Here is a 23692-nt window from a genome sequence, read left to right on the forward strand (position 1 = left end):
CCCAGTAATTCCACTCCTCAGTATATACCCAAAGGACTTGAAAGCAGAAACGAAACCGAAATTTGTACACCTATGTTCATTGCAGCACTATTCACAATAGCCAAAAGCTGGAAACAACCTAAATGCCCATCGATGCATGAATGAATACACAAAATGTGGTACATGCATACAATTAAATACTATTCAAACAGTAAGAGATATAAAGTCTTAATACATTCTACAATATAGATGGAGCTAGAAGACATTATGCTTAGTGAAATAAGTCAATTACAGAAGGACAAACATTATATGATTTCACTCATATGAAAAGACAAGAACACACAAATGTATAGAGAACGAAGTTTATTAGTGGTTTCCAGGAGTGGAACGGAGGGGGAAGGGGTGGGCGGCTATTGCTCATGAAATACTGATTTTCGTTTTATGGTGAAGAAAAAATCAAATTGATTAAGGGTAGGGTTCCACGGCTGATTAATGTAATTGCTATCAATAAGTTGTACACCTGTAAAAAGTCGAATTGGCAAAAGTTGCGTGATAGATATATTTACAACAATGACAAGAAAAGAGAGAGAGAGTAGCTGCCAAGGCTGCTTATATACAACCAAACACCTCATGGGGTTTGGTTCCTTGGTTTGGAGGTTTAGGGTCATGGCTTCATGGGACATCCCAGTTAATTGGCCTAATAACGTTTAGTGCTTCTGTTCTACCTCCTAGTTTGTTGCGTAGTGCTTGGGGTCTTAAAAGCTTGCCAGTGGCCATCCAAGCTAAATTGGTCTCTATTCACCTGGAGCAACAGAGGAAGGAGAGTCAGGAATAGGAGGAGAAAATGGAATGTGTGGCTACTTGCCTCCATGAACAACTGCACACTTTGCCATTAGACCAGAAAAACTGTATGGGTACCACTACCGAAGATTTTGGTCAAAGATTCTATAGATGAATCCTGATCAAAAGGGGGAAAATGCAGAACAGAATGTAAAATTGTTATGAAACCCAGATATTCTGGAGTCGTAGAGGCTGGATAATCCCCTGAAACTATTGCCCTGAGATACTCTTTAAACCTTAAACCAAAAATATCACCTGAAGTCTTCTTAAAACTAAATAATAAGTTGGCTTAACTAGTAAAGAATGTCTGCTTTCAGCATTGTGCTCCTTTAAGATTTATCTATATGAGATCAAATTGACAACAGTAACTTGAAAGATTAGATAGGAAACTTAGGGGCAGTGAGTTTATGTAAATGGGGAGGAACAACTCAGAAAAGGAGGGTGACTGTCTCAGTCATCTAGTACTGCTATAACAGAAATACCACACGTGGAGGCTTTAACAAAGAGATTTATTTTCTCACAGCTGAGTAGGCTAGAAGTCCAAATTCAGGGCTTCAGCTCCAGTGGAAGGCTTTGTCTCTCTATTCGCTCTGGAGGAAGGTCCTTGTCCTCAATCTTCCCATGGTTGAGAAGCTTCTCAGGCACAGGGACCCCGGGTCCAAAGGACGCAGTCTGCTTCTGATGCTGCTGTCTTGGTGGTGTGAAGTCCCCAACTCTCTGCTTGCCTCCCTTTCCTTTTATCTTCTGAGAGATAAAAGGCAGTGCAGGCCACACCCCAGGGAAACTCCCTTACCTTGGATCAGGGAGGTGTTATAATCCCACCCTAATCCTCTCAACATAAAATTACAATCACAAAATGGAGGACAACCAAACATAGCCTATCCAAGTTGATACACACACTTTTGGCAGGACATCAGTCCATGACACATTTTTAAACTGTTCCATAGCACAGAAAGAAAAAACATTCCAAATTATTTTTATGAAGATAACATAATGTTGATACCGAAACCCAAAAACTTTTTCACAAAATGAAAACTACAGACCAGTTTCACTTATGAATATCTATTCAAAAATCCCAAATAAAATGTTGGCAGTAGAATCCAGCATTACATTAAAAGAACAACATCCCAGAAATTCAATATTAGGAAATGTATTAATATAATTTACCATGTTAATATATCCAAGGAGGGACAGGGAATCATATGATCATGTTCATCTCCAAAGCTACTGAAAAAGCATTTGATAGAATTTAACATCCAATGTTGTTTTTAAAACCTTAATAAAATGGGAACAGATAGGTATTCCCTTAGCACAATATATGTCTATGTCAGTGCAATCCAGCATCATATTTAATGAAAAACACTAAAAGCACTCCTATGCAAGACAAGGAAATTTACTATCATTACTATTACTTAACTGTATTCTAGAGGTTTTCATTGATGAAGTTACACAAGAAAAATAATTAGAGTATAAAAATGGAAAAGGAGGAAGTAAAATCATGTTTATTTTCAGATTATATGATTATGTATCTAGAAAACCAAGAGAATCAGCTAGAAAATTATTTCAAACTATAAAAGAATTCAGGACAATGGTCTGGTACAAAAATTAATACAGATATTAATACCCTTTATGTGTCCAAAACAACTAGTTAGAAGTTACAATGAAAAGAAAGTTCCTATCACAATAACCAAAATGGTTAAATAATGAAATTAACAATAAATGTACAAGATTTATATGAATTAAAATGCTATTGAGAAACAAAGAAGACTTGAACAAAATCAGAAGTTACTAGTTCTTGGGAAGACTCAGACTCAGAAAGATGTCAATTATCTCTGAATTAATCTATAAATGTAATACAATTTTCAGTAAAATATTCCAACAGTAGAACTAGACATCAAATTAAAAACAAAACAGAACAAAAAACAAGCAAGAATAACCAAGAACTATTCATATCAGATATTAAACAGATATGCTCAAATGGTGTGATATTGGGGATTGAAAAGACAGAGAGAGCAATGGAATACAATTTAAAGTCCAGAAATAGATCCCGATACATATGGGGATTTAGAATATAATAAAGATGGTATTTAAAATTAGTTGGGAAAAAAAATTACTCAATAAATACTTGGGTCAACTGAGTAGCCATATGGGAAAAAAATTAAGCTAGATCTATACTCACAGCTCATGCCAGGATAAACTTCAGATGAATCAAAGGTTTAAATGTAAAAACTGAAACTATGTAAGTACTAGACCAGATGGTTTCAGTCTGGGCCTGATCAGGAGACAGAAACCATGCAGTGATTTATATAAGACAGGAATTTTAGTACAGTTTACCATATTAAACTATGATAACAGAGTAACTATAAGATATAGGAGAACTTTACACAGTGCCCTAAGGCTGGGGGAGAGATTCTAAGAAAGGACAAACTTGAAAAGGGGACCTCCTCCCCAAGGCCAGGATTCAGACTTAGAATGTGTAGTTGCAGCCCACTAGAGGGCAAAGATGTTCACTGGTTTTCCCAGGCCACAGTTGGTCCACAGTTGCTGGGAAAGCAAGAAGCAACACTCTAGGTATAGGCTAACTGCAGCTGGTGGCTGAGTACCCAGATATACAGAAAGAATGGGAATGATAATGAGGGCAGGAGGTCTGGTACACACAATGTCCACGTCAGAAAGGCAGTGGCATTGAGAGGGCCACAGGAGACAAACTTGTCAACAGGGACAGGTGAACAGCGGAAATTGAGCATCCGTGCAGGCAAGAGGCCTGAAATATATAGTGTCGCTGTCAAGCGGCCTGCGAGAAGGCCAGGCCGGGGCTGCAAGGTCACCAAGGGACTGCAAGCTCTGGGTGCATGGGTAGAGCACCACCAGATGTCCTCCATTTCACTGCTGATCCATGGTGTACCTGCCAGTAACAGCAAGAGAGCCCCTTCCTCCTGGAGGGTCTCTCCAGTACATAGCATCGTGCCCATTGCAAAGGGGAAATGCTGAGAGGACTTCCATCTATTGTCACAGAGCATGGATTGAAGAGTGGATTTGGCACTCAGAGGCAATAAACTGATAATTAGTACACAGGACATGGGGAAAAAATAGTATTGAGTAGGAAGGCCCTTTTAAGCATAACACAAAACTCAAAAGTCCAAAAATAAAAGATTAATAAATTCACCTATATAAAAATATAAAATATATGTTTGGCAAAAAACATTTGTCATGGATTGAATTATGTTCCCCCAAAAACTGTATGTATCAATTTGGCTGGGCCATGATTCCCAGTATTGTGTAGTTGTCCTCCATTTTGTGGCTGTAATTTTATGTTAAAGAGGATTAGGGTGAGATTTTAACGCCCTTATTAAGGTCACATCCCTGATCCCTGTGGTGTGGCCCGCACCACCTTTTATCTTAAAAGAGGTAAAAGGAAAGAGAAGCAATCAGAGAGTGGTGGACCTCTTACTACCAAGAAAGAAGCACTGGGAGCAGAACATGTCCTTTGGACCCAGGTTCCTGCACAGAGAAGCTCCTAGTCCAGGGGAAGATTGAAGAGAAGGCTGACAGTGAGAGAAAGTCTTCCCCTGCATTTGGACTTCTAGCCTACTAGACTGTGAGAAAATAAATTTCTCTCTGTTAAAGCCATCCACTTGTGGTATTTCTGTTATAGCAGCACTAGATAACTAGGACAACAGTATAGCAAAATTTAAAGGCAAATGAAAATATGAGGAAAAATACTTGCTTCTCTTATCACATAGCTTCTACAAATGAAAAAGAAAAAGACCAATAATCCAATAGAAAATGAGAAAGGAAATATACAGTTTTCAAAAAAGAAAACACAAATAACCCTTAAATATATGAAGATATGTTTAACCTTGCTCATAGTAAGAAAAATATAAATTAAAATTATCCTGCAATGCCATTTTTCACCTACATGATTGATGAAGATAAAAAATTTTGATGACATACTATTGATGAAGATATGAAGAAATAGGCACACTTATATGCTGTTTCTGGGTGTGTAAATCAACACAATTCTATGGCAGACAATTTGATGACAGTGTCACAGTTCACACGCCCTTCGACCTAGCAAGTCCACTCATAGGAACTTACCCAGTAAATATACTTGCACATGTGCAAAAATGATTTAAGTACAAAATTATTTTGTTTGAGCATTGTTTGCAGCAGAAGAAGATTGGAAACAACCTGAATGTCCATCGATAGAGAGTTAGTTAAATAATGGGCCATCTATTATTAATGGAATACTTTGCAGCCATAAAAGTATATTTTTGTAAAATAGTTGTAATTTTTTAAAATTTCATGTATTGATGTGAAATGAGTGAAATATAAGTAACAAAAGCAAGATATAGAGGAGTGTTATAGTCTCTTCTATTTAACTAAGAAAAAAGATAGGGTTAAAATATTTTTTTTTCCATGTAAACAAAGTATCTCTGAGAAGATACCCAAGAAGCTGGTAATATTTATTACCTCTAAAAAGTTACTGGTTACCTGAGGGATAAGAGTGGGAAGATGTCTTTTTTCTATATACCCTTTTGTAACTTTTGAATTTTGAACTGAGTATATTATGTATTCAAAATAAAGTTAAATATTTTTTAAAAACATGTAGAGAAAGTTATCAGTTATATATGGGGGTTCTATGTGAGATTTTTTTTTATAAAAGGAGCTTGTACTGATACGTTTTTTTTTTAAATCACTGACCTAAATATATTCTCATTTCTTGACCTGACCTCTAATGAGACATCGATCTGAGTTGTCCTGAACTGTTTACAGGCTAACCCCAAAAAGTTCATGTACGAAAGCTCAGAAATAGAATTCTTGAAGGTTCTGTCTAGCCAAGGCATGTGCATGATGACCAACCAATATTAGCCATACTAAGTCCTTCAGATCAATTAATGTATGTCTACTGATTCCTGGAGTCTGTTCAATGTTATAAACTTTTTACCCCATATTTCTTATCCTGACTTTCTAATAACCAGTTCAACTGGGCCACAGCTCTCCAGTTCCCAAAAACCTCTTCACCTTTACCTCAGTCATGGTTTATACTGATCTAGCTCTAACCTATGCCTTTGAGACTGATGCCTCCAACAGAAATGTGGGCGTCATCCTATTTCAAGGCAGCCCTTGATCTGGAGACTACACTGTGGATGCTACATTTCTAGGAACTAGGCCCTACTGTACTTACACCAAGAGGCAGTGGTTCGAACAAAACGAGGGGATACTGCGTGGTTTAAAATCAAGAAAAGTGTGTATCAGGGTTGTAAGCTTTCACCATATCTATTCAATCTGTATGTTGAGCAAATAATCTGAGAAGCCAAACTATATCAAGAAGAGCACGGCAGCAGGACTGAAGAAAGACTTATTAATAACCTGCAATATGCAGATGACACAACCTTGCTTGCTGTAAGTGAAGAGGACTTGAAGCACTTAATGATGAACATTTAAGACTGCAGCTTTCAGTATGGATTACACCTCAACATAAAGGAAACAAAAATCCTCACAACTGGACCAATAAGCAACATCATGATAAATGAAAAAAAGACTGAAGTTGTCAAGGATTTCATTTTTCTTGGATCTACAATCAACGCCCATGGAAGCAGCAGTCAAGAAATCAAATGATGCATTGCATTCGGCAAGTCTGCAGCAAAAGATCTCTTTAAAGTGTTAAAAAGCAAAAACTTCACTTTAAGAACTAAGGTGTGCCTGACCCAAGCCATGGTGTTTTCAGTCACCTCATATGCATGTGAAAGCTGGACAATGAATAAGAAGACCAAAGAAGAATTGATGCCTTTGAGTTAGGGCGTTGATGAAGAATATTGAATATACCATGGACTGCCGGGAGAATGAACAAATCTGTCTTGGAAGAAGTACAGCCAGAATGCTCATTAGAAGCAAGGATGGTGAGACTTCGTCTCACGTACTTTGGGCATGTCATCAAGAGGGACCAGTCCCTGGAGAAGGACATCGTTCTTGGTAGACAGTCCCCGAAAAAGCGGAAGACCCTCAATGAAATGGATTGACACAGTGGCTGCAACAATGGGCTCAAGCATGACAATGATTGTGAGGATGGCACAGGACCAGGCAGTGTTTTCATTCTGTTGTACATAAGATTGCTATGAGTCGGAACTAAATCCACAGCACCTAACAACAAGAGGCCCTGCTAAGGTCAACTATCTCATGCAAAAATTGAAGCTGTTAACCATCAAAGATACTTTCAAGGATTGAAAGTAGAGATATTGCCTCAAAGAGGCCCATGACCTCATGTCACTACTCAGAGCTCACCATTTTGGAGTAATTGAGATATTGTAAATCTACCCACACCATAAAATTTCAGTTGCTTTCTTCTAATCATTCTGCCTAACCATCTGCATCCTAAATGGTAGTAGAATCTCTGGGAGGATAAATGGCTTATCTGGAAGTATAGGATGTTACTGAAGTAGCCCTACCCTCAGAAATTCTCTAACCCTAGAACTTTGAGAAAATATCTGATGAAGTCAGGATGGATTCCTGTATATAGCGATGTCAGACTGAGAATAAATCCAGTCAGGGACACTGGATACCAGGACAGTCTGCTCTCTGAGATAGGTTACTATTTGTCCTAGCCAGGGAGATCTACACTCAAGTACTGTGCTTGTGTTGAAACAGCACCCTGGATATCATCCCACCCTATTCAACACTGAATAATCCATAAGAATTGTTGGCAACCTCATACCTATGTATACTACTATACTCTAATGCATCTAGATTCAAGGGATTATTTTACTCTTTCCTGAACCCCTCATATTCTGGGACATCCCAGTCATGCCCCTTCCCACAGCCATGACCCCTCAAACCAAACAAACCAAACCAGTTGCTGTCTAGTCAATTTCAACTCACAGGGACCCTATAGGACAGAGTAGAATTGCTCCATAGGGTTTCCAAGGCTGTAATCTTTACAGGAACAGACTGCTACATTTCATTAGCAGCCAAGCGCTTAACCACTGCACCACCAGGGCTCCTTCTATGACCCCTAGTGACAGTAAATTTAAAGAATGATGGATTTTATTCACTGCACTAGTCCCCATCTGTTCCAGGCTCAACTACCATATTTAATTATATGGTCTCACTCCATAGATTTTCAAGCCTCCAGCTCCGGTTACAGCTTCAGTTTGTGTCCAGAGTTTAGAAGGTGAAGTTCAAGATCTCTAACATCAGAGCTGACCTGTGCACAATTTATCTCTCAAAGACTGACTGTCAACTGTAGTATATCCATTTGACATTATGGATTACTCAAAAACCCCACCGTATTCACCCCACCAAAGTCCTTCTAGAACAACTTACTATACCCATAAAAAAAAAATAAAATAAAATTAGGGACCTCTAAAGTACCCCACCGTGCCATGGATCAGAACAAGGAGAACACTCACTGGTGCTGGACCCAAGGAGAGAACACCTTCGTGGCACATCTGTAACACCAGTCTACAAAAAGCTGGAAGAAATGTAATGAGAGTCCATCAGTCCTTTACCCATTCATCCCAACTTCCACCCCTCTATTCCATGCCCATCTAACTGAATCAGGGACTCTACTCTGCAACTTGAAAAACCCACCTAGACGATCTAAGACAGAGAACCTGAGTTAGGTAACGGACTCCCAACAATGTTGTTTGCCAGCTTCAGTATCTGATTCACTGGGAAGGAAATGGGATGGAGAAGTGATCATAAGGACCTACATTTAAACTCAGGAACTTGCCAGAGCATGTTTGAATCTCTCACATTGGAAACCTCAAGTCTCCCATCCAGAGAAGTTGGGTGGGGAGGCAGAGGAAGTTACGGGGTTTGACTGCTTCTTGTCATCTCTAACTATGCCTCACACCCAAATTGTAGATTGCCGGAAATTTCAGAACTCCAGCTCAGGGGCACCGAGGCTTTATCCATTCTCATCCTCTTTATCTAACAGCTCCCCATAGGCCCCTGACCCCAATGGTTTCACATCTTTTGGATTTGGAACTCAGCTCTGAACTATTTACTGTGTTACCTTATAGAATGCTGCCGAGGTAATTCATGAGGAAAAAAGCTAAGAACAATTGTAGCATTCATCAATCTGTTATCAACCTTTGATATAGGAAAATTGCTTCTGGGCCAAACTATATGAGCTCTTCACATCCTAGGCAATTGAGGTTCCAGAAAAGCCTGCATTTTTTAAAATCATTTCCAGAAGCAGAATTGGTTCCTGAGAGATCAGATTTCATTTTCAAGAGGTATAAAGCATAGCTGTTTTCAGCCTACTTTCTGTTTAGCTTGTATCTAAATGACGTAACCTTTTAGATGAATTGGGTGCATGGCCTCCTGCTTTAACAAATAGGAAGTATCCTCTTCTACCCTGGTCACTTGATCTTATTTCCATTAACCAGGGATGTCTCAAAGTAGTGACTGATCATATTATTTGATTACTGTCAGAAAAACAGCTTAATTTCGTTATTGTCAAAAACCATTGCATTTGGCAGAATCTTCCAATACTCAAATAGACAATATTTTCAAATCTTATTAGAAGATCATCTCCTTTTCCTAAAGGTTTTTATCTCCTCCTGGCAAATACATCAATAGGCCACTCTATTTTTAAAAAAAGAAAGAAATTACAGGAAGCAAGTCAAGATTTTTCTTTTCAAAATAAAAATACATTTACTTTTTTCTGATATAAGATTATGTTCTCATTTCAAATATTTAAATCTAGAATAGTCGTGTGACTGTTGTCAAAGTTGGCAGTAGGAAACAGACTTTTACTATTGGTTCCTCCTAAAACACTACCAAAAGAGAGGTTTTTTTTCTTTTTTAATGGCACTGAATCAGTTCAAATTAGATTCACCTGTAATAGGGAAACCCTGGTGGTGTAGTGGGTAAGTGCTATGACTGCTAACCAAGAGGTCAGCAGTTTGAATCCTCCAGGCGCTCCTTGGAAATTCTATGGGTCAGTTCTATTCTGTCCTATAGGGTCACTATGAGTCGAAATTGACTCCATGGCAGTCAGTTTGGTTTTCTTTTGTATGAGTAATAGACACCCAAACTAAATGCATCTTAGATAAGATAGGAGCCTCAGTGGCATCATTAAGGAGGCATGGGGGTGCAGACTGCACCGGGTGACACTTTCAGAGGGGGTGACACCAAAATGACTGTCTATAAGATTTTTGTGCAGTGCTTTATTAGAAAATTTTTATTTTTTATAAAAATATCCCTGTGGTTAGTTATAACAAAAACATTTTTCGTTAAGTGCAGCTTATATGTATCAGTATACCTACGAGGCTAAAACTGTGCTAATTTACTTCTGATGCACTCCACTCAGCTGTTATTACTACCCGATTGCAATGACGCTTCAAACACGTGAATTCAGCTGTACGGGCTACAAGCATGTGCTGCTGTCTTAGTTGCTGCCAGTGATTTCATAGTCATTGATTTGGTCAAATTTTCTGTTTTAGGTACAATATTGTGATAATTCATATTTACGAAGCTATATCAATAACTTGTGAGAATGAAGTAGCAATTAAAGGAAAAAAATCAAAAACGTTAGTACAAGAAACATTACTAAGGATTCTGTATGGTCTGGTACAGGAGAAGGTCCATGGGTGACACCATGAGTTACCTCACTGAGTGACCCAGACCCTAGTGACACCACTGAGAAGTCTACATCTCTCTCAAGTAATTTTAGGCAATCTAGTGCTAGTATGACAACTCCACAGTCAGTAGGGAACCATGCTCCATTTAGCTTGGCTTCTTGCTCCACCATCTGCAACACCACTGCCATCTTATGGTACAAACTATCTACTCTAGTTCAAGCCCTTTGCCTGTATTACAGCCAGTGGGAAAGAGAAAAGGGAGAGCAAAGCGTACTCTATCACCCTTTAAATACACTCACCAAAGGGAGGAAGGGAGAGAGGAAGCAGTGTATTAGAACTTTTTCCGTGTCAGTAAATATAGATGTACATTATAATTTTAAATGGCTGCATAATGTTTAATTGTACAATCATTAATTAATCAATTAATTCCCCATCGACGAACATTTAGGTTTTTTTTGTTTTTTGTTTTTTTGGCCGTTGTAATCAATTCCTTAATGCTACAGTAAATATACTTACATCATTGGACACTTGTTTGTTTATCTTAGGATATATTCCTAGATGTAAAAATCCTAGACCACAGGTTATACATATTTAACATTTGTATTTTAAAACCACCTTCCAGAAAGGTTATACCAATTTTCACTTCCATTACCAAGCATAAAATTTCTGTTTCTTCACATCCTTGCTAATTACTATGTACTGTCAGTCTTTTTTTATTTTTACCAATCTGATAGGAATTAAATAATAATTACTATGCTGTCATTTCTATTTCTTTTATAGGGAGTGTGGGCATCTTTTCATTTGTTAATTAGCCATTTGTGTTTGTTCTTTTGTGAATTTCCTGTTCACATCATTTACCCATCTTTCATAAATATTTTAAATCAACTGATAGACTAGGCTTTAGTTTGTATTATTCTTTTTCTAACCCCTTAAGTCATATGCTTTTCTTATTATTTTTCAGGGTTATTTCTTTTATTAAAAAATAAGTTAAAACAATCCTGTGATGATTAAGATTATGTGTCAACTTGATTAGGCCATGATTCTCAGTGGTTTGGCAGATATTACGTAGTCATCCTCCATTTTGTGATCTGAGCAGCCAATCAGTTGAAAGCCAATCCGTTTCCTTCAGGGCGTGGCCTACATCCAATATATATATTGGTATTGTCATAAAGCTCTCTCTGGATCCTGCATCTGACTTGTCATCCTCTGAACTCCAGTTCTTGGAACATTAGCCAGCAGCCTGCCACCTGACCTGCAGATCTTGGGATTCATCAGCTCTCATGACCCCATGAACCAGCAGCCTTACGCCTGACTTGCTGATTTTGGGTTCATCAGCCCCCGCAACCACATGAATCAGGAGAAGCCTACAGCCTGATACCTTATCCACGGATTTGGGACTTGCCACCCTCCACAACAGCATGAGCCATTTCCTTGAGATAATACTCTATGTATTTTTATATATACGCTTCACTGGTTTGCTCCTCTAGAGAACCCAGCCTAACACATTTAGTACCGAGCGTGGTTCTAGAGAAACAAAATTGTGAGGATGAGTTTTCTGAATTGGTTCTCAAGTCTGGCTAGTATTAAATGCACTGATGACTCTGCCTTCAGTAGTAAAGACAGCACAGCTAATCTGTAACATGAGGTGGCAATAGAAATATGCAAAATATCACCACCAATGGATTAAATATTTGTGAGAGACAAGGCTCTGGGTGATTGCATATTTGATACTTTCCTACAATTTTGTCAGAATGAGAAGTATAATGAAGCTGGTTGGTTGGTCCTGCTTTCGCTAGACAAAATAGTGAAAGAAAGAGATGAGCTCAGGGCTTCAGAAACACAGCTGAAACATCGCATAAAAGACCTGGAAGTTGCCACTTCTACCCTGAAAGAAAGCCTTATATCTTGTAGTAACAGAGCTGGTATTGCTGAAAACCAAACCCAGAGTTTTAAAGTAAGAGTGGCTGAATTATAATGGCAGTTGAATTCCCAACATTGAATGGTGTCTGAAGTTAAAATGAGAGCATTGGTTGGGAAGAAGTGGGATCCTGAAACTCGGGATGGAGACATGTGGGCAGATGATCAGTTAACTGGGGACATTGAGCCCCTAAATTCCACTGAATCACTCCTGCCAGCAGAACCAGCCCTCTTACTCCCATCTGAAGAGATTACTCCATCTTTGTCTGCTAAGCCATCCTCCCCAGTAAAGCCATTATCCCTTCCACCCCCATCTGAAGAGATTAACACAGCTGTGCCTGAAGAGTCTTTGTCTGAGATATCACCTGGGGCAGCACTTGGGGTGTTGCCTGAGGCAAATGCCTTACAAGACATTGCTGAATTTCCCCAGGACCCTCCTCCACCATTCTTTTTTTTTATGTATATATATTTTTATGTATATAATTTTTATTGTGCTTTAAGTGAAAGTTTACAAGTCAAGTCAGTCTCTCACACAAAAACCTATATACACCTTGCTACACACTCCCAATTACTCTCCCCCTAATGAGACAGCCCACTCTCTCTTTTTGTGTCCATTTCACCAGCTTCTAACCCCCTCCGCCCTCTCATCTCCCCTCCAGGCAGGAGAGGCCAGCATAGTCTCAAGTGTCCACCTGATCCAAGAAGCTCACTCCTCACCAGCATCCCTCTCCAACCCATTGTCCAGTCCAGTCCATGTCTAAAGAGATGGCTTCGGGAATGGTTCCTGTCCTGGGTCAACAGAAGGTCTGAGGGCCATGACCACTGGGGTCCTTCTAGTCTCAGTCAGACCATTAAGTCTGGTCTTATGAGAATTTGGGGTCTGCACCCCACTGCTCCCCTGCTCCCTCAGGGGTTCTCTGTAGTGTTCCCTGTCAGGGCAGTCATCAGTTGTAGCCGGGCACCATCTAGTTCTTCTGGTCTCAGGATGATGTAGTCGCTGGTTCATGTGGCCCTTTCTGTCTCTTGGGCTTGTAATCGCCTTGTGTCCTTGGTGTTCTTCATTCTCCTTCGATCCAGTTGGGCTGAGACCCACTGATGCATCTTAGATTGCTGCTTGCTAGCATTTAAGACCCCAGTCGCCACTCTTCAAAGTGAGATGCAGAATGTTTTCTTAATAGATTTTATTATGCCAATTGACTTAGATGTCCCCTGAAACCATTCCACCATTCATTTTTGCTTCTAGACCTATAACTAGACTTAAGCCCCCGCGAGCCCCAAAAGCTGAAGTACAATGTGTGGCCCAAGAGGAGGCATGCTATACTCTAAAACAACTGCAGTCCAAGAATATAGATGTGGGCCCACTAAGCACAGATTCTTCATTCAATGTTTCAGCTCAAGAGGTTAGAAAAATATGTGATAGTTTATTTGGTTGGTTAACTAACGAATGGATTAAGCATTGGCCTACACTAAATCAAGCTGAAATGCCAGACTTACCTTGGTGAACTGGAGAAGAAGGTATCCAAGGGCTTAGGGAAATTGTCACGTTAGAGTGGATTTATCAGGTTAGATTCACAGACTCACCCATGGAGTGCACAGAGGACATACCTTTCACCAAAATGATGATGAACAAATTTGTGAAGGGAGCCCCAGCATCCTTGAAGACTGCTGTGATTGCTATTTTATCTAAGTCAGATTTGACAGTGGTGTAGTAGTTAAGACATCTAACTACAATGGGGCTGATCGGACCATGTGGTGGTAGAGGCCAAGTGGCAGCACTTAATTGACAGAGAGAAGGTGGGTGTGGTTACCATAGAGGACAGCAGAGTCAAAGTAGGAAGCAGAATAGTCTGACTAGTATGGACTTAAGGCATTGGCTACTTAGTCATAGTGTCCCTAAGAGTGAAATAGATTGGAAATCTACTAAATATTTATATGATCTGTACAAGCAGAAGAGCTCTAGGTTAAGTGAACTGCAATCTAACTTGAATTGCCAGAACAGAGAGTAACTGCCCCTCAATCAATTCCCAGACTTAAGCCAGTTTACAGACCCACAACCCCGTAAATGAAGGGGAGGCTGGGTCTCCTTGAGGAAGAACCCCACTACACTACCAAAAATGTATGTTGTTAATCTTTCTCCCGCCCTTCCCCAACAGGATCTTTGCCTTTTGCAAAAGTGACTGTTCACTGGGGAAAAGGAAATAATCAGATTTTTCAGGGATTACTGGACACTGGCTCTGAACTAATACTAATTTAGGAGACCCAAAACATCAAAGTGACCCACCAGTTAAAGTGGGGGCATATGGAGGTCAGGTTATTAATGGAATCTTAGCTCAGGTCCATCTCACAGTGGGTCCAGTGGGTCTCCAATCCCATCCTAATGTGACTTTGCAGTTCCAGAATGCGTAAGTTGAGTATACATACTCAGCAACTGGCAGAACCCCCACATTGGATCCTTGACAAATGGAGTAAGGGCTATTACGGTAGGAAAAGCCAAGTGGAAGCCATTAGGACTACCCCTCCCTAGGAAAATAGTAAACCAGAAGCAATACTACATTCCTGAAGGAATTGCAGGGACTATTTCCATCACCAAGGACGTGAGGGTTGCAGGGATGGTGATTCCCAGCACACTGCCATTCAACTGGCCTGTTTGGCCAGTGCAAAAAATGGATAGATCTTGGAGAATGACAGTGGACTATTATAAACTTAACTAAGTGATGACTCCAATTGCAGCTTCTGTTCCTAGAATATACTTTTACCCTTTAGAACCTATGGTGATAGGAATTTTAAAAATTTGCAATATATAGATATTTTTGTTGCAGAGAAATCTGATAGGATAATCAGTAAAAGGTTGCTAAACATAAAATTCTATTGCATTAAGATAAAATTCTGTGGAAAAAAAATGAAATGGAAATATGAGTTCAAGGAGAAAAAGAAACAATATAAATGTCCATCAGTTAAAAGAAAAAAGCTTGCTAATACATTTTTTAATTGAATGATGTTGGATATCAAATCACAATGGTATTGGATTATATTTAAAGAGTGATGTTATAGTTTTATTTTTAAAATGTTGATATTTACAATCTGCAGGAAGTTACAACCTTAGTAAGTGCTTATACTTAGAATAAAAAAAAACTTTAGATGTGGACTTAAAAATGTATAAAGGGTTACAACATTTTTCAGAATTCTTTTAGGGGGCACATGAGAAAAAATGCTCAAAGGCCACTAGGCTACACTTATGGTCTGATTTATACTCTCATTTCTTTCTTGAATTGTTATCTTATTTTCCTATCTAGATTGCAGGTGTTCCTTGTTTAAGAATTATGTCCTATTTCTTGTATTTTCCTCAGAGATTTGAGGACAGCAAATTAAGAAGCTGTGGAGCTGAGTAGGGCAGGGATTGACTTAAGCAGTCTTTGTGCCCTGGCAGTATTGTAGCTCATGCTTATGAGTTTTATGTGCATTAAAAATACTGCTCAGTTCTGCTCTTTGATCAGGAAGGTTTCCCCTCCCCAAAATATAATTCTTTCCTACCTTCCACCTGCTGTCAATGCTTGGAATTCCTTCAAATAACGTCAAAATTTTTCACCTCCCATTTAATTCAAAGTGCATATATCCCTGAGAGAAGTAACACTGACCTAGAATCAGATTGTATTGGATTACTTCCTAAGAGCAAGTTTTTATAAAAGAGGGTGAGGAGAACCAAGAGGCCACTTGCATGAGGTTTACATGTTGGCTCCTTGAGCTAACTACAGACTAAGCCAAGCATCTCTTCTTTACCGAAGTGATCATGAGGGACGGATTAGGTAGAACCTTATCAATTCTGAAAGGATCAACCATATCAAAATCTTTACTTCTGGGAAAACATCAGCTTCTTGAATGGAGAAGCTCCCAGTGCCTAGACTGCCCAAGAAATGAAGATAGTGTTTAAAGGTAACCCTACCAGGCATCCAGTTTGCAGGCCAATCCAAAGTAATACTAAACAGTCACAACTGCACCCTCCTTTGGGTGAGTGAATGAGTGAGTTAAAACACTTCCTTTCCCCTTCTGGTAACTCAACATAATCAAAACCTTATGGGTTACAAATTCTCATTTGTCTGGTTCTAATGCAGTGCTTAGAACCATTCAGTAAGTGTCATCAAATAAACAGATTTTCAGGAAAGAAAGGAACTCCTGAAGAGTAATTGATAATGAGGTTAGACCTCCAGTTACTCTGAAATGTGAGTCACTGAAAATTTGTATCTTTGGATGTGTGCATTTATTGCTATAAGTTGACCTCTGAGCACTGCTTTAGCTGTGTCCCAAAGGTTCTGATAGGAAGTGTTTTCATTCTCATTGGAGTCTATGAATTTCTTTATTCCATCCTTAATTTTTTCTATAACCCAGTAGTTTTTGAGGAAGATGTTGCTCAGTTTCCAAATGTTTGAATTCTGTTTATTTTTGACATTGATTTTTTTGTTATTGATTCCTACTTTTATGCCTTTATGGTCAGAGAAGATGCTTTGTAATATTTTGATGTTTTAGATTCTGTTAAGGCTTGCTTTATGACCTAATATGTGGTCTACTTTAGAGGATGTTCCATGTGTGTTGGAAAAGAAAGTGAAAATTTGTATCTTTGATTCATTTTTCTCTGCAGCAAGTGAAAGGGAACTTTGCTAGATTGAAGACCTGCATATCAGAGCTACGCATGGTACAGAGAGAAGGTTGTTTCAGACCACAGAACACTTCTCTGAAGCTGGCAGTAGAAGATGGGCTTCAGCAGTTCAAACAGTACAGCAGACATATGAACACAAGTGCAGCTCTCACCTACACTTCCCTGGAGGTAAGAGATGCTGCCTTTTAGGACTCTACACCATCTTCCTATTTCACTCCATCTAGGTGCTTCATTGGGAACCCTGGTGGTGTAATAGTTAAGAGCTACAGCTGCTAACCAAAAGGTCTGGTTCACATCTTTCTTGTTCATATACATCAAGCGTAATTTTCAAAGCTAGGTTTTCAGCTCCCTCCAGGCAGGGGTTGTGTTTCTCTTTTTCCTATAACCTGTGCAACTCTGAGTACAGAGCTGGGCAGAGAGATGAGCTCTAAAAATATGGACTGAAGTGGATTACAGGTAAAAACTGAAATCAAAATAAAATCTGAATATGCCATCTGCCTCTAGATTTTGGAACTTGTAAAGCAAACATTAAACTGCTAGATTGGCGTCTTATTTATACTTACCCAGATACCCTTATGAATTTACAGTTGTTCTTAAAATCTTGGCAGTGTCAACAATAAACAACTTAAAACACCATTAACAGATTGCTCTGCAGGTTTAATGGACACCTTTTTAAAGTTGGGCAGCACGTCATTACTCAGTAAATCAGCACTATGATTAAATTAGATTCTCAAAGTGCTGTGTATACAATTTTATCAGGAACTTTGAACAAGGAAAATTTTTGATTGGTTGACAATTATGTCAGAATACACAAAGTTTATAAGACAACAATCTGTGCTCAAACACTGTCAACACTTAAATAGAAACCTCGCTAAGACAATCACAAGATCAGTCAGCCATGGGTCCAAGGCCTCTGGAGTCTTGGAAACAGGACATGTTCATTAATCTTCAATAGTTTTCTGAAAGAATATTCAAGTGTTTCAGTGAGCCTGGTCACCTAGATATGCTTATGTGAAGCAAGACAAGCTACTTTTAAATTTTAGTCATAGTTAAAGGCACACGTATAAGCTTTAAAAATTATATATATAAAATTATTATTATTATACAGCACATGGCTTCCTAACATAAAATGACCTTTAGTGTCATGGGTAAGAGAATCTCTGTTTTCATAATTCAAATCTTTTAATTTTATTTTACAGCACCAAATTGAGTAAATTTGCTTTGGATTTGCAAACGTGCAAATGTAAAAATTGCTGCAATGTTGGTACCAGACGGAGACAGTCTTAAAAACATAAGTAAATCATGACCACATACTCCATTGGCTGTGTGAATGAGCTTAAGTTAAAACGTTTTGTCTCTGGTTAACCTGAAGCATCAAATAGATGAGTCAAAAAATATTTATGCTTTCATCTGCCTCTCTCTTCATCATTCACGAACTTCTAGGTACAAAAGAGAATTTTATATATTTAATATTTGCGTTCCAGAGTTTCAAAGTCCAGGACAGAACTGCTGGTAAAAAACATACAGTGTGGTCATTCAAATAGAAAAATATTCAAATTGTACACAAATACCTCAATATTCCTCCAGGTCAAATGTATTAGTTAATAGTAAATACATTTTAGAGTCAAGAGAGCAAGAGAAATAGCTGGATCCAGGTTGAGCAAGGAGAGAAATCAGTCTGAGAAAGCTATACCAAACATAACCATGGGAGAGGAACATACAAGCTCTCTGATATTCGGAACACATTTAGTGAGTGGAATTCAAGGATCCTGTTTCCTTTACTTCCTCATAAAATCAAGTCATGTTATGTGGGAGAGACGCTGCCAAGTTCTTAAAGCAATCTTGAAAGACTACAACACAGGTATGGCCCCTCATTGGTCTCTTTCTGGGGTTGGCTCAGCCTGGTTGGAAGGGTTCTGGGATGACCTATTCCACCAGACCTGTCCTACTAGAATCTGTTCAATGAAATTTGGTGTGTAAGTCACATTTAAATCTTCCTCTTTGCTTTAAACACTGTAGCCACTACCACAGACTTCCGCTATGTTTATCCTCCAGATGTAACTTGTTATGGTCCTCACTCTGTGCTTCAGGGAGAGTAGACACATTGATTCTTGGATTTGTTTCCAGATTACTGTTCTGACTTCCCAGCCCGGAAAAGAGGTGGTCAAACAATTGGAAGAAGGCTTGAAAAATATCGACCTAGGCAGAGTCAGGAGGCTTCAGGTCGTTGAGATCACAAAGGGAGTCCTAGAGTGTATGGACTCAGCATTCCCTGTAGAGGAGCTCAGCAACGATGGTAAGAATTAAAAGAAAAGGCAAAAAGAATGGTCAGAATTTTAATGAGTGGCCTTTTACAGGCCAGGGAGATTTTTTTCCATGGTCTTTTTGTATTCTTAAGTGGTAATTGAAGCCGGCAGATTTCACTGCAGTTGGGACAGATGTTTCTAGGTGTTAGAATTGAATTTTTTTTTTTTTTTTCAGAAATAGTATGTGCTAATAATAAAAACTGAAATATTATAGGTACAAAAGGTAGAAATTGCTTCCTGCTTTTAGTCACTTTTAAAGGCTTAAGTTATCCTTCGCAACATTCTTTCATGTGCACGTACATACACACACTCTCGCATGTACACAAACACATAATATTTATTGGGATCACGACAGACATAATATTCTGCACTTTGTCCATGTGTTGGATAGCTATCTATATTCGTATTAATAGATCTGTCTCTTTTTTTAATGGCTGCATGGTTTTTCATTGCGTGGTTATGCCATAGTTTATTTAACTAATAATTTATTAATGAGCAATTTGGTTTATCCCAGTTTCATCTACTATAATCAGTGCTGTATGAATAGACATAGCTGCAGGGCTGGCTTCATGGCTTTACAACTAGAGCAGTAATACAGGACCCTGCATTCAGAAGGGCCGGCGCTTGGGCTTAATGCTCTTCAGTCGCTGCCTTGAAATTCTGCATTTTATTAAAAAAAAAAAAAAAAATTTATTTTATTTTATTTTATCTTTGAATTTATGTTTTGTAAGTAAAGTTTGATAGGACCATGGGATGTGTACCAGGAGCTTAGAGCCTCACTCTAAGGGCCTCCTGCCCCTTTCCCACCTCCACAGAATGGGTTCTCCGTTGCTGGCTCCCCCCTCCCCCACTGGCACCCCAGCACACCCCAGCCCCCTGTTCCCAGCAGGGACCTGGGTGTCAGTGCCTTGCGTGCTGAGTTGAGCTGAGTTGCAGGATAGGTCCCAAGCAACTGTGAGGGTCTGCACCTGCTGGCGAGTGTATTGGTACTTGATGGGATGTGACTTTAAATTGCAAATAAAAAAAGCCCTGTGACAGGTCAAGAAAGAGACTGTGGTGGAAAGGAAAATGTTTTGTATTTTAGTACATTCAATGGCATTTTTCTCCTGCTTTTTTGAACAAGGAACCCCACGTTTTCATTTTCTACTGGGCACCAAAGACTCTGCAGTTTGAATCCGCCAGGCGCTCCTTGGAAACTCTATGGGGAAGTTCTACTCCGTCCTATAGGGTCGCTATGAGTCGGAATAGACTCAACCACACTGGGTGACTGGGTCTGGGTACTGGGCCTCCTGCAAATTATGTAGCCACTCCTGCTTATAAGTATAATTGTGCCCTTGTGCAGGTAATTTCCATTGAATTCCTAGAAGTAAGGTTACTAGGTAAAGCAGTGTATATTTTTGCAGTTTTGATAGTTATAAACAAATGGCCCTGCAAAAAGATCATGCCAATTTACCCTTCCACCAATAGTAAATGAGACTTCCCTTCTAGGAATTATCCCCTTTTTTCTTTTTTTTTTAATATTTGCTAATCCAGTGAGGAAAAAATCATTTTGTTTTTGAAATTACACTTTTAGTCTGGAATTGCCCCCCTGGGATTACTTTGGAGGGAAAGTGTAGAGTGGTCTTTCCCCTGGCTTCATTTGCTCTATTTACTTGAATGACCTTTTCCCTGATATTTACATTCTGAAAAACATTCATGCTTACTGTAGGCAAATTAAAAATGCAGGTAAACACAAATAAGTAAATTTAAATGATACATAATCTTACTACCTACACTTTCTGGAAGAGGAAATATTCAAACTGAGTCCTAAAGGACGAGTAGGAATTAGCCAAGCAGAGGAAGAGGAAAGGGACATTCAGAGGACCCCTGAAACAAAAAAAAAAAAAAAAAACCTGTTGCTGTCAAGTCGATTCCAACTCATAGTGACCTTATAGGACAAAGTAGAACTGCCCCATAGGGTTTTCCAGGAGCACCTGGTGGATTTGAATTGCCATCCTTTTGGTTAGCAGTCATAGCACTTACCCACTATGCCACCAGGTTTTCCTAAAGGACCCCTAGAGGCATGAAAAGATAGGGTCAGCTTTCAGAAATGTGCCCATGGCTCCCTATGGCTGGAGCCTGTCAGGGGAGGCAGGAGTGTGGCTAGAAAGACAGGCAACGGTTAGATCAAGAAGGGCCATATATCCCATGCTAAGACGTTTGGATTTTATTCTAAGGCAATGTAAATTTATTAAAAGCTTTTAGTCCAAAAGTCAAGTAAACCCAAAAAACCCAAACCCACTGCCGTCGAGTTGATTCCAACTCACAGCGACCCTATAGGACAGAGTAGAACTGCCCCATAGAGTTTCCAAGGAGCGGCTGGCGGATTTGAACTGCCGACCTCTTGGTTAGCAGCCGTAGCACTTAACCACTATTCCACCAGGGTCAAGTAGAGAGTTCCAAATTGTGGAGTTTAAAAGGTTTTTAACTGGTTTTATTTCATCCAAAACTCAACTGATGGTTTGCCCTCCAGCAGTCCTTTCTGGCTATATTGGCCCCTTCCAAGGTTATGTACACGTGGAGATGCCCACTATTCTGATACCTTTGACCTCTTCTGGGCTCCTCATGATGACCTTGCTCTTTTTTTTTTTTCTTTCCCAGGAATTAGATCTGGAGGTTGGTAACTAAGGGTGTGGTTCTTATCAAATTCTGACACTTGCAGATCCTTCCAGCATCATGAGGTTATTGACACTGTTCTGGCGGGGAAAGGAAGAGTAGCCAGCCTTAGCCACGTGGTTCGTGAGCTCTTACGTACTGCACAGGCTCTGCTCTTCTCAAGACTGCCTCCTCACTGGCTCCAGAACTGACTGTGCTTGTTTCTGTCTCCATCCCTTCACTCATAGGAGTCTTTTCCTCTGAATTCTGTCTCCTTTCACATGAATTCCTTCCCCTATTCTCATCCAGCCAAATCCATACTTGAAGTCCTAGTTAAGGTTCATGACTACTGTATTGTTCTTCCTCTCCTCAGAACAGCTACGTCACTCGTGGTCCACACCACACAATTTAGCACCTAATTATATATCATGTAGAATTGTTCACCATTGTTTTATTGCGTGATATTTTGTCTCCTCACCTAAATTGTAGGCTGATTGATATCTTTTGCCCCTGTATTAAACTGTAAGCATTTTAGATAAGAAGTTTCTCTTACTCATCTCTGTCCCAGCGTGCAGCATATTCTATATTATCAACAGGTATTTGCTGAATGAGTTAGTGACAATGATACCTAGAGAGGCTGTGCTTCATCTTCCCAGTATCCTCTACATTCCTTTTCTCTGGTAATACCTACACCCCCCTAGTTACAAAGCGGGTCATGACTCAGACTGAGACAATCATGGTTCCCAGGCCACCAATCAGAGTCCTTCCCAGTGGGTTCTCAAACTGTATCTGTCGCTGAAACGTTCTTTTTCTTTCTCCTTGGCCGTGGACAAATCAGGCACAAACTATGTCCTTTCCTCCCTTTAGCGGCTGCACCCCAAGAGAACTTAATGTATCTCTGATGGCACAGAGCTCAGAATACCCCGAGGCCACCTGACACCTTTGTTTAAAGTAGTTAGTGACTAGAACTGCACAGAAGAGCTTTTAAATGCAAGAAAGTAGCTTTCTACCTTGTGTCACTGCTAATGATTCTTCCAGTATTTGCTTATAAATAATACATCATCCCATAAATTGCTTGTAATTCTTCCTTATTTGCTTATAAATAATACATCCCATAAATTACTTGTAATTCTTTGTGGGTTAAGTGTATATCTGGTTCATTGCTTGAAATTCTTCCCGGTTTGCCTGTGTTTTCCTCATGATCGATTCCTTTATTCCATTAACTTGGTATCTTCATTAGGAGACTAGCAGCAGCAGCTTCTCATGCTCAGAAGGTAGAACCAAAAAACCAAACCCACTGCCGTCGAGTCGATTCCGACTCATAGCGACCCTGTAGGACAGGGTAGAACTGCCCCATAGAGTTTCCAAGGAACGCCTGGCGGATTCAAACTGCCGACCCTTTGGTTAGCAGCTGTAGCACTTAACCACTACGCCACCAGGGTTTTTGAGTGCTCTGGAATTAGGCTGCCTGAGTCTAAATTCCACTTCTGTCACTTACTGGCCGTGTGACCTTGGGCGAGGAATTTAGCCAAGCCTTAGTTATTAATTCCTGCGCCATGCAGTAGTTGCAAGAATCGATTGAATGAGATCATGTACGTAAATTATTTAGTACATAGTAAGCGCTCAGTAAAAGTTGGCTGTTCTTAGGATTAATAATTTCGAAAATCTCTGTATATCAATGATTTGATATGTTTCTGAGATTTGTTTTTAATGGCCAGGGCAATGTGTCTTATATATTTCTGTATGACCAGCACTTGTTACCCTGTCTAGCTCAT

At 39.5% G+C, this 23692-nt stretch overlaps 1 protein-coding gene across 1 annotated transcript in view; it reads left to right on the plus strand.

Annotated features, from left to right (window-relative positions):
* M1AP (meiosis 1 associated protein) overlaps positions 1-23692 on the plus strand; it is an 83310-nt gene that overhangs the window by 12874 nt on the left and 46744 nt on the right. Inside the window, exons 2-3 of the mRNA XM_049856448.1 lie at positions 16960-17145; positions 19105-19273. Of these exons, the coding sequence (XP_049712405.1) occupies positions 16960-17145; positions 19105-19273 (355 nt within the window). The remainder of the gene's footprint in view (positions 1-16959; positions 17146-19104; positions 19274-23692) is intronic.

Source organism: Elephas maximus, chromosome 17 (genome assembly GCF_024166365.1).
Source record: "Elephas maximus indicus isolate mEleMax1 chromosome 17, mEleMax1 primary haplotype, whole genome shotgun sequence".
NCBI classification, from domain to species: Eukaryota; Metazoa; Chordata; class Mammalia; order Proboscidea; family Elephantidae; genus Elephas; species Elephas maximus.